The 12,364-nt window shown below is 45.4% G+C and overlaps 1 protein-coding gene across 1 annotated transcript; it reads left to right on the top strand.

Moving 5' to 3' along the window:
- The first annotated feature begins 8,349 nt into the window (after positions 1–8,349).
- Positions 8,350–10,093, top strand: LOC109775312 (peroxidase 43). The gene is made up of 4 exons (XM_020334061.3): positions 8,350–8,648; positions 8,752–8,937; positions 9,018–9,180; positions 9,274–10,093. Exons 1-4 carry the CDS (start codon positions 8,436–8,438, stop codon positions 9,699–9,701), a joined length of 990 nt encoding a protein of 329 aa, XP_020189650.1. The 5' UTR covers positions 8,350–8,435; the 3' UTR covers positions 9,702–10,093.
- Positions 10,094–12,364: the final 2,271 nt, after the last annotated feature.

Genomic DNA, 12,364 nt, shown 5'->3' with positions numbered 1-12,364 from the left:
TGCATGTAGTTAAAATTTGAATTATGCACATAAATGCATTGAAAACTCAGTTAATGCATAAAAATGTCCAAACGAACCCCGAAAAATAACAAAAATTGACACAACACTCCCTTTGTTCTATGTTGACACGAGAAAAATTTTGAAAGCAATAAGAGGCAATGGATATCGTTTCGTCCCTAAAGGTGGGACGTTCCCTACCGAAACCATCATAATTGTTGTGAGAAGCTCTGGTTCGTGAGAAGCATATACCTAAACCTGCCCCAAATGGGACAAAAATTTAGCACGGCATGTTGATGCCGCTCCATGATAGAATGCCAAATTTCATGAATTTCAGACGAGTTTTGGATTTACTAGAATTTTAAAAAAAAGTATCTCAACGTTTTGCCGACAATCAACGGTGCCCTGGTGTTTGAAATTCATTACCATTTCTTGCATGGGACCTAAGCATGCACCCAAGGACATAGATTTGATTTTCAACCAATTTATATGCACTAGAGCATGTGCATGTAGTTCAAATTTGAATTATGCACCTAAATGCATTGAAAACTCAGTTAATGCATAAAAATGTCCAAACAAACCACGAAAAATCACAAAAATTGACACAACACTCATGTTGTTCTGTGTTGACACAAGAAAAAATTTGAAAGCAATAAGAGGCAATGGATATCGTTTCGTCCCTAAAGGTGGGATGTTGCCTACCGAAACCATCATGCTTGTTGTGAGAAGCTCTGGTTTGTGAGAAGCATATACCCAAACCTGCCCCAAATGGGAGAAAAATTTACCACGACATGTTGATGCCGCTCCATGATAGCATGCCAAGTTTCATGAATTTCAGACGAGTTTTGGATTTACTAGAATTTAAAAACCAGGCATCTCAATGTTTTGCCGGCAATCAACAGTGCTCTGGTGTTTGAAATTCATTCCCATTTCTTTAATGGGGCATGCACCCAAGGACACATATTTGATTTTTCAACCAATTTATATGCACTGGAGCATGTGCATGTAGTACAAATTTGAAGTATGCACATAAATGCATTGTAAACTCAGTTAATGCATAAAAATGTCCAAACGAACCCCGAAAATCACAAAAATTGACACAACACTCCTGTTGTTCTACGTTGACACAAGGAAAATTTTGGAAGCAATAAGAGGCAATGGATATCGTTTCGTCCCCAAAGGTGGGACGTTCCCTACCGAAATCATCATGCTTGTTGTGAGAAACTCTGGTTTGTGAGAAGCATATACCCAAACCTGTCCCAAATGGGACAAAAAAATTACCATGGCATGTTGATGCCGCTCAATGATAGCATACCAAGTTTCATGAATTTCAGGCGAGTTTTGGATTTACTAGAATTTAAAAACCAGGTATCTCAATGTTTGCGGCCGAGTGACGGTGGCAGGGTGTTTGACATTCACTCCCATTTCTTGCATGGGACCTAAGCAGGCAACCAAGGACAGAGATTTGAATTTTCAACTAATTTATATGCATTAGAGCATGTGCCTGTAGTTCAAATTTGAATTATGCACATGAATGCATAGAAAACTCAGTTAATGTATAAAAATGTCCAAGTGAACCCCGAAAAATCCCAAAATTGGCACAAAACTCCTGTTGTTCTATGTTGACACTAGGAAAAAAATTGAAATCGAGAAGAGGCAACGGATATAGTTTCGTCCACAAAGGTGAAACGTTCCCTACCGAAACCATCACACTCGTTGTGAGAAGCTCTGGTTTATGAGAAGCTTATACCCAAACCTTCCCCAAATGGGACAGAATTTTTACCACGGCATGTTGATGCCGCTCCATGATAGCATGCCAAATTTCATGAATTTCGGACGAATTTTGGATTTACTAGAATTACAAAAGCAAGTACGTCGACGTTTGCCAGAGAGCCACGGTGTCGTGGTGTTTGAATTCATCCCCATTTCTTGCATGGGAAATAAGCATAAACCCATGGACACATATATGATTTTACAGCCCATGTTGGTGCACCGGAGCATGTGCATGTAGTTTAATTTTGAATTGTGCGCCTGAAATGGCTAGAAAACCAATTTAATGTATAAAATGTTCAAACGAACCCTGAATAATTCCAATTCTTTTACGACACACATATAGTTGCATGTTCACTCCAGATAAAAAGTTTAGCAATTCAAACACCGTCCATTGCCGCTGTGACCCCATTATGTAATTCAAATCAAGATGAAAAATCAAGTAGATCACACATAGTTTATTATCACCAACCGTGTGAGATGCAGCACGAAATATCCTGGAGCACCGTCGGTGTATAGTACGCCTATGGCTTACGCGGGAAGGTGTGCCGGCTACAGTCCATAGCCGGCGTCTCAAGCACACTAGCTCGCTCCCCAAATATCATTTCAATGTTCAATCGTCACTGGTGAAAGATGGGCACGTGGACCCGCGTCATGAGGGCAACTTTGGTGGCCCACTCCGGCGAGAGCGCGGCCGCAGCCGCCATGCGCGTGCTAACAAGGTGCATGAGCGCGGCCGCAATCTGCAACCTGGTGGCAAAGGCAGCCCAAACGGCCGTTGTTGCTTCTCAGGTGGTGGCAGCAACATCTGCCTCGGGGATAGCAACTGGCGAGAGCGGCATAGCAGTTGTCCGTTCCGCAGCAGCGGCCTTAGCCCTGATGGAGGCCGCCCACGACCATGTCGAGGCCGCCCACACCCAGCTCCTGGCGGTCATCGCACAAATCGAACGAAGCTTCTCCGACAACGGTCGGCAACCCACGACTGAAGAGCTGGCAATCGCCGAGAGCGTTCGAGCAGCCACCCATTCCTCCGCCGCATACCTTGCGACGACGGAGCCCGTCCAAGCTCAGATCGCGTCCGCCCACGCCCAGCTCGTGGCGGCCTTTTCCAAAGAGATGGCGGACGCGGATGGCGAGATGCTTGCCGAGTATGGTCCGATGGATGCCATGGAGCCCCTTCCCCAGGAGACCGTCGGGCGCGAGCTGGACATGAAGGCGGCGGCGGAGATCGACGAGCACCAGCCGTAGTACTACTCTTTGTTTTGTTTAATTAAGAGCGCCGGTCTTTAATTTGTTAGGGTAATGTTTAGGTCAGCTAGCTCTGTTTAATTGCTGAACTTGCTCGGTTAAGGAGTGTGGGTGTGATGTAGTCTCCTTTGTGTACCCAAATTATGCAATGACGTGGATGACCACTGTAACCATGGAAATTTGAACCAAAAATTTTGACGTTCAAACCCATCACACACGGGTTAAGCTATCTGAATCGTTTCTGATGTCCACATATCGTACACAGTTCTGAATAAGGGACCGTGTCTGATGGCACTTTGCGCGCCAGTTTTTTGGCTGAAGCGATTCCAAATTTTTGGCTTCCGCAGAAATATCTACCTCCCCGCCCCCTCCCCCTTACCAGAAGCCACATTTCCCCTGTTTTCGCCTTCCTTTTCAAGTTGAAACCTTCACTCCTTGCTTGCAGCGCCGCCTCCTCGTCGGCAACCGTCCTTCATGCTGCTCGGCCTCGTCTATCCAGGCAGGTAATCCACACCCGACCCCGATCCTCCTCCTCCTTCCACATCCCACATGCCCCGACCGCCGGCGTGAGCGCGACACCTTCCATCCAAATCACCGACCCCTCCACCAAATAAGCGCCACCCTAAGCCATGGTGCACGCAGTATAGCCAGGATCTCAAGGAGCATTTGGCAGCGGAGAAGCAAATCGCGGCCGCATGCGTGGATGAGGTCGCGATGGATTCCATTCGTGCCGACCCCCAGATCTTGGAGGAGCACCTTGCCATTTGCTAGCTACGCCGGTTAAGCATGCTCGGTTTACCCATTGCGTGTGTTGCTCCTGCCTTTTCTTCACAAATTCTAGTGAATTGTGCTATCTAATTTTGCCATGCAATCTGTTACTCTAGTGTATATGTTCTATATGTCGTGCAGTGTGGTGCTCACTTATTAATTGTTTTGTTAATTAGTTGTCGTCTTCACTTAACTGTTTGGTTCAATTCTGCAAATGTGATGTTCAATTCTTCAGGCTGCAATTTTGTATTGTCTTCCATGTGAGAAATAAATCGAATTTGGCTGTAGTAAATACATGAGAAACAAATACAATTGCTACAAATGGCTGTAGTTAACTGTCTGGTCTTCTATTAGGAGTATGTTATATTGTGCAATGTGGTGCTCAGTTAATATTTGGTTCATTTGTTGTGGTGTTTAGTTAACTGCTTGGTTCAATTCTGTAATGCGATGTCCAATTGTCGTGGGTAGAATTTTGTATTGTTGTGCATGTGAGGAATAAATTGAATTTGGCTGCACTTAATACATGAGAAACATATACAAGTGCTATATTTCCTAGTTCTTAATCATGCTTGGTTTGGATAAATGGGTTTTCCATGTGACTTGAATTAATCTGATGAATCTGCAATGTGCTTATTTTTCATCAACATATTTTACTGATAGCATGCGAACCCTTACTTAACCTGATGACTAACTACCTTATATGTGTTGCAGGGAAACAATTGAAAGCACTAAGGTTTACAATCGAGGTTAGCACGTGCATGGTCCGTTGTCTAATAGCACATTATTGTGAAATTGCAGGAACCATTCTAATATTTTGGTTTTTAACAATTTGGTCTTGCACATATAGGTCCTGCTGTCAGAGGTTTTGACCCACTATTCGACCCTTTTTGCATATGGGGAAATGAGTTGTCCATGAATATCAATCAAATCAAGAAACTCAGAAAGATTGTTAGGATAAAGAAATTAGCGACAAAAAACAACAAGATCTTTGTCTGCACAATGAAGAAGACATCAGTTCACTACAAGATGGTACTAACTATTATACCTTGCCTTTTTTATTCCTTTGCCCCATTTCCAATATAGAGAAGATATTTATGCACATCCTTGTTTTTAGGCCTTTCCAAAGCATTTCACTGATGATTACCTCTCAAACCACCTCAACGGTCAGGAGGCGAGGAAGGTTTTCATACAACACCCACGGTCCAATATTGAAGTGTTCCTGAAGAGGACGAAGGACGGATGGTCAATCATCCACAGGCACTGGCCTAAAGTTGCAAAGACTTTCAACATGAATGAAGGCTCAATATTCGCCTTCCGCTTCAGCAGTTTTCCAGATGAGATGCATCTGCCTATATATCGTCTATGATGCTAATTTCGAAAGGTTCTACATGTTGCATGTGGAACTTGGTGCTGGTGCAGTTGTGTAATGGGGTAGCTGAGTGCTGAAGCTATATCATGTTGTACTCTGATGTATTTCAATTACGAAATTATGCTTCCTTAATATGGAAATGAAATATATTGTGTGCTTAATATGAATGTCAATTAGATTAATAAATGGATTATTAATAATAGGGCAATTAGCCTGCTAATGGCGAATTAGCCTGCTAATTGGGTTTTACTATTGCAAACGGTTATTGAAAAAATACCGTGGGCGATGACCTCAGGCAACGCACACAGTTTTTAGGAATAAACCGTGTTGGATCAATGAACAATCACACACGACTTTCTCTTGAAAACTGTTTTCGTTAGGCCACCTTGCGCAAACGTTTACCACATAAAAACTGTGTGATGGACAGCCTTTGCCACACAGTTTCTTTTGCAGACCGTGTGTGATACATTCAATAACGCAAACGATTTAACGGGAAAAATTGTGTGTGATGTACCTGTGAACGGAAACGTTTTCCTTGGAGCGACTGTGCGGGATGTACATACGAACGAAAACGTTTAGTGGGGACTGACTGTGTGGGATGTACTTGCGACCGGAAACAATTTCGCCTGTATGATTGTATTTCTTTAGCTCTACTGTACGTATTTCTGTATTTGAGCGCTCGCCGGTCGCACGCGACCTCATTTTGCCGAGCGTGTGTGCCAGGAGGGCATATCCCCGACGGTTTCTAGGTCGTGTGGGAAGGACCCCCCCCCTATCGCCCACACTCACTTGACGATGGTTCCAAATGTCGTCGCAGAAAGGGGTTAAAAACTGTTTGTATAGCACCGACGCGCACCAATGAGTAAAGCTATTAGTGATCTCCTATGGACTAACAAAACTCGTGGTTTTGTTTAAGTTGTGTTTGGATGAAAGTTTACTTCGTTAGTGATGCCATCACCATCAAGGGAAGACCAGGAGAGTGCGAGATTTAAGCATCAAACCCTTTATCCATCCATTGCTTTTATACATTTATCTTGGAACATATTTTTCTTTTTGAATAAAGTATAATCATCACCTCCGGTCATTATGTCAATAAGAGAGATATTTGATTGGCTTGATTATTTACTCTATGTGCTTCACTTAAATCTGCTAGAGTAAAAGAAGTGGTGTAGAAACGATGTTAACTTTTCGTGCTTCACTTATACCTGTTGGAAAGTTTGAAACTTGGTTTACACATCCTTTTATTGTGATATCTTGGCATATTTTTATGAGTTGGTTCAGAACTTGTAGACTTGCATGCTTGGGATAGTTAAAACTTGATAAGAACATCAATCTTGAATTTGATTTAATAGTGTTGAATACTTGGCAATAGTAAAATTAAAAAAAAATACTTGGCAATAATTTTGAGACATTCTTTACACTATTAAAACAACATATGAAGTAGCTCCTATTTAGAGATGAGATATTGTATTGATGTCCAATTTAACCATTGCCATCATTTACAATAAATAAATAAAAGTTGAGAACTCCAATTGATGACTAGAATAGCAGTCTTGTTGTCATTGTAGGTTGTTAATCCGGCGAAGGGGGATCTCATTGAGCATCACTGACAGCTAGCTAGGAGATAGTGTATTTGTATTTATTTACATTCATTTACTTTTACTCAAAAAAGTTGGTCGAATTATTTGTTGCATTTTGATTATTTATTATATTTGGATTAACGATTTTTAGAAATATTTGCTGAATATAGAAAGAGAAAAAAATACCTATGACGTATTTTGACGATCATGTATTGGCGCACCGCTTTTAACATCCTTCAAAACTTTATGAAGCACGCTGCATATAGGTTAGGAAGTCTGGGAATATAACTGACTCTGCTAGAGTTAACCGAGAAAACAGTGCACACCGGCCCTATGCATGCATGTCTGGACAACGAACATGGTTTCCAAACCAGACTGGTCATAGTGAAGAGTAACTTAGACTAGTAACATACTCCCTCCGTTCCTAAATATAAGTCTTTGTAGAGATTCCCCTAGATGGACTACATACGAAGCAAAATGAATGAATCTAAACTTATAATGCATCTATATACATCCGTATGTGGTTCATAATGGAATCTCTAAAAAGACTTATATTTAGGAACGGAGGGAGTACATATGTTACCAGTCCATGTTACTATCTTCATAGTGGGAAGTGTCATACATGTAATAACATACATGTCTTCATTTATTGCTTTGTAGACTCATTTTATATTGGAAACCGCCATGTGATGGTAACATATTATGTTAGTACTTTATTTATCTCTCTCCTTTTTAATTACATGACACATTATTTTTTTTCTTATGTGGCATCTATGTTACTCCTACTATGACTAGCATGATGCAAAGCGTCTCCCTGCACGGAATTGCTCTGTCATAAAGCCCAGAAACCCCAAAATCAGGGGAGAACTCGCACACTTTCGTAGTTGAGCCAATCCGGCTGCGGCCATCTCATGGCATGCATGCAAGCTGCCATGCCGCGGCAGCAAATCTTTACTCACTCGCCGGCAACTTGCCGCATGCCCTTTTGCCGTGACAACTGGGCCATAAATCGTGGCACGCTGGAGCCGCGCGCATCAACACCGACCGGTGGCCCGCGCACATGGACGCATGGCCGGCCAGGCTCACCATGGTCCAGGAGAAACTTCTCTCCCCGGCTATTCCCGGAACCGTGTATGGCATTCATGGCCGTGTCCCCGCAAAGATTGAATTGGGAGATCAACTTCTGGGACTAGGTGGTAGATTCATCAGCTTCGCCGTACTCGACATTTTCTTTCACGTTATAAATCCGAAAGGACGCATGAAGAATCTACTATGCGACGCATTTGGATCCGATCTCCCACCAGAATCCTCCTCGTAAAATCCTCACTTGGGCTTTCATGCATGTCTTCAGTACTACAGTAAATACTGGTCCAGATTGTTGTTTGTGAAATTACGTATTGCTACCTGACACCTGTACTCCAAATATGACAAACTTCACCTCGGCAAGACCCTCCTACAGCGAAGAGTTCATGCTGCTGCTGCTGCAGTATGCAGTTTTGTACCACTAAATGCTTGACACCTACTCTTTGCGGTGAGGTCAAATCATCCATGTGTTGGCTGGCCTACGGCTCTACTTCTCCACCGGACGAGAGCTTATAAAACCCCATTAACGCCACCCAGAGGACCTTGATCCTAGCTCTCCTCGGGCCTTTTCTTTCTCTCTTTCTCTCGCAAGCTCCTCGCTCTCTAGATTCTTTTCTAGGATGGGTACTGCCAGCGGTGCCGTGGCCCTGCTGCTGGTGGTGCTAGGAGCAAGCGTCGCCAGCTCCAGTGGGCAGCTGCAGGTGGGGTTCTACTCCAAGTCGTGCCCCAGCGCCGAGTCCACCGTCGCGTCCGTCGTCCGGGGAACCGCCGCCGCCGACTCCACCATCCTCCCCGCCCTCCTCCGCCTCCAGTTCCACGACTGCTTCGTCAGGGTACGTACGCGCGCTCTCCCTCGGCAATTCGCCAGGGTAAAGGAAGTAATTCGTAGTGTGTTTGACGTGGGAATTCGCCTGGTTCTGCGCCTCTCGATCTCAGGGGTGCGACGCGTCGGTGCTGATCAAGGGCGGGAGCAACAACGCGGAGGTGGACAACAACAAGCACCAGGGGCTCCGCGGGATGGACGTGATCGAGAACGCCAAGGCGCAGCTCGAGTCCGAGTGCCCCGGCGTCGTCTCGTGCGCCGACATCGTCGTCCTCGCCGCGCGCGACGCCGTCGCATTCGTAAGTAGTAACATCCTCATGCACGCTGCACATATGCCTGCATGGATGGAAGTGGGAATTGATCGGTTTCTTTGGTGCAGACCGGCGGGCCGTCGTTCGACGTGCCGACAGGGCGCCGCGACGGGAAGGTGTCCAACGTGCGGGACGGTGACGTGCTGCCGGACGTGCGCGACTCCGCCCAGGTGCTCCGCTCCAAGTTCCGCGCCAGCGGCCTCGACGACAAGGACCTCGTCCTCCTCAGCTGTAACCAAGCAAACCAACCCATCTGTTTCCTTGCGTTCCCTCGATCGACCACGGACTCATGTCCCTAACCCATCGATGGCGGCATGCATGCAGCGGCGCACACGGTGGGCACCACGGCATGCTTCTTCATCCAGGACCGGCTCTACAAATTCCCGCTCCCGGGCGGCGGGCTCGGGTCAGACCCGTCGATCCCAGACGGCTTCCTGTCGGAGCTCAAGTCCCGGTGCGCGCCGGGAGACTCCAACTCGCGCGTCTCCCTGGACCGCGGCAGCGAGCGCGTCTTCGACACCTCCATCCTCCGCAACATCCGCAACGGCTTCGCCGTGATCGCCTCCGACGCCGCGCTCTACAACGACACCAGCACCGTCGACGTGGTGGACTCCTACTCGGGCCTCCTCAGCACCATCTTCGGGCCCTACTTCCGCCAGGACTTCGCGGACTCCATGGTGAAGATGGGCAGCATCGGCGTGCTCACCGGCGCCAGCGGGGAGGTCAGGAAGGTCTGCTCCAAGTTCAACTGAGAGAGACACATCCGTGGATCCAGATTCCATTCATTGCGCTGCCGGCCGGAGTACTGGTTTGGCTAGCTGGAGATGAAAATCACTAGCTAGCCCATGCGGACATGCATCTCGTGGGTGCATGGCCCGGTCTCGTGGCGCTTTCATGGCTTTTTCTTCTTCTTCAATTTATTGTGTACATGTTATTGAAAAGAGAGAGGGGAAATTTAGTGGATTCATGTGATTCTGGCGCCAAGGTCTAGTACGTGCGGCCAAGGATCTGTGCAGTTTTCTCTTTTGCAGCGGCTGGAAGCGAGATTAAATTCATAGCTAGGGTATAAGATGTGCTTCTGTATGCTTGTATGTACACTACACACACCATATGTGCAATTAAGTGGAGGTGTAATTTATGGTCTTGTCTTGGATTTTTGGGGTATTTATCTGTGCCAACTGCAATTGGAAAGAAGTGTCAAATGTTGCAAAACAAAATCTTCTTCTGGTATATAGGAGTACTATGTACAATCTTTGTACCACAATCAAGTGTCGAGGCCGTAGCAGAGCTCGTCGTCGTTGCACCATGATATTGATAGGTCTAGACAACGCACAAGATCAAAAAAATTCAGCCACTCAGGGACCTGGATTGTCGAGGACCAAATCTCGTTGAAAGAGCTCCCAAGGAAATCTTTACTTTTCACGAGGTGCATGGAACTGTAAGGAAGACCTCAGTTAATGCGTTTCTCCTGGGTTTACCAAATTGGCCTAGCTCCTGCTAAGTCACCGCGGTGAAAGAAAACTCCTGTGCATATTCATGTGGTAGAATCCAAGCTGCAGAGCGCTGAATGTGTCAGCTGGAGGATGCAATTGGGTAGCTGAGACACATCATTGAGTAAAAGTGTACTGCCCTGTTGATGCAATGGCCTTTGCTTCCATGCTTTGTTTTGGTAGTTGGGAGAGCAGGAAGTTGGCAGCGTTAGCTGGGTTTGTCTTTATTGGGGACGAGAACTTTTTTTCGCATTGAGTAGCTGCAAATTTAGAGCTAGTATTAGTAGCATTGAATCAATTGGCCTATCCCTTAACACTGCAAGTTGTTTTTATCCCTTTTTTGTCAGAACCCTACACTATTTGATTTTACGCGAGGAGTTGTATGTTTTTTTTCTTTTTTTGTTTGATTAATCAGATGGCTTAGGAGTTACTCCATCTGTAAAGAAATATAAGAGTGTTTAGATCACTAAGTATATTTCTTTACGGAGGGAGTAGATGAGAATTAGCAAATCCGATAAAATTTAGAGTACTACTACTTTTCTTCCAGCTTGTGGGTCCGGTGTTTGAAACTACATCTGCTACCGTTGGCAGAAGGTAGAATTCAGGGGGTGTTTGGTTCAGAAGTCCTAGGACTTTTTCTAGTCCCAGGGACTAATCAAAAAAGACTCTCTAGTAGAGTCTTTTTCTAGTCCCTATAGAAAAAGTCCCTCCCGTTTGGTTTTTAGGGACTTTTTCTAGTCTCTGGGACTAAAAAGTCCCTGAACCAAACACCCCCTCAGTTTCATAAATGCATGAGAATGGCTAGCCTAACGAAAGCTGATCGGGCGGCTATTTATGAGTCCACTAGATTGTGCAGTTGAATTGCGATTCACGCTGCTGAAGTGCGAACGCCGCGGAGTGTTGGAGTGTTTGGTTACTTCTAAAAGAATTTCCATAACCAAGTAGGTTTGGTTCCAAACAAGTTCCCGAAAATAAATTCTGAAAAAACGGGCCGTTTTGTGCCTTTCCCCCGTGAAAAGATAATACACACCTCCCACGCTCCGTTTTCTCTCCACCCGATTTTTTTAAACAACGCAAAAGATTTGTCATTTCATTGATTAAGAAAGGAGTTATCGAACAAGGGCCGCAAGGCGGCAAAATAAAATGTCTACTCTCGCGGCATTACAGCACTCATGTGCTTTGCACCCGCCACTGCCGAAAGAGACACCTCCTCTTTGATCTTACAGATTAGGACCATGGAAGGGATGGCCGTGTTTCGAAAGACCTTGCATTATGCTCTGTCCATATCTCCCATGAGATAAGCATCATCAAGGAGGCTAGCGCCTTAGGGGAGCCAAGGCGAATCTGAAGGTTGCCGTTCCACCAGTCTTTCACCGAAGTCCTCGTCTGCCATATTGACGTAGAAATGTGGTGCATGCCAAGCCACGTAATAATATGGTTCCAAATGCAGATGGTGAAGCGGCATTGGAAGAGGAGGTGGGCCGCCGACTCCTGGCATTGCTTACAAAGTGGGCAGAGGCCACACTTTGGCCATCCGCGACGTATGAGACGATCCGATGTCCAAATCCTGTTTTGAAGGACTAGCCAAGCAAAGAACTTGCACCGAGGGGTGGCCCAAACCCTCCATACAGAGTGAACGAGATCGGACGATGTGAGACTCTCAAATTGTGCCTTGTAAGCAGACGAAGCAGAGTACACCCCATCCTTGGTGAACTTCCAGGTGGAAAATAAATTCGATGGAGAAACGACGAACTAAGCGCGGCCTAAAGTAGACTCTTAGAGTTTCAGTGCACAGGTGAATTGGACCATTTTTTTAGGGTCTGTCTAGGACACATCTAGATGTGACATAGTTATGTCACATCTAACCTGATCTTCACTCTGTTTGTGATCTATCTTTTTTGTCCTTGTTTTTTTATTTCTTGTTG

This window comes from Aegilops tauschii, chromosome 4 (assembly GCF_002575655.3).
Source record: "Aegilops tauschii subsp. strangulata cultivar AL8/78 chromosome 4, Aet v6.0, whole genome shotgun sequence".
NCBI lineage: Eukaryota > Viridiplantae > Streptophyta > Magnoliopsida > Poales > Poaceae > Aegilops > Aegilops tauschii.
Note: the sequence above shows the minus strand (reverse complement) of the source record. Positions and strands in the feature narration are given on the sequence as shown.

Bases quoted from the DNA above. Each gene is read 5' to 3' on its own strand.
- LOC109775312 (XM_020334061.3), top strand. From the start codon at position 8,436: ATGGGTACTGCCAGCGGTGCCGTGGCCCTGCTGCTGGTGGTGCTAGGA. The intron at 8,938-9,017 runs GTAAGTAGTAAC...TCTTTGGTGCAG, and splicing joins CGCGCGACGCCGTCGCATTC to ACCGGCGGGCCGTCGTTCGA. The intron at 9,181-9,273 runs GTAACCAAGCAA...GCATGCATGCAG, and splicing joins GGACCTCGTCCTCCTCAGCT to CGGCGCACACGGTGGGCACC.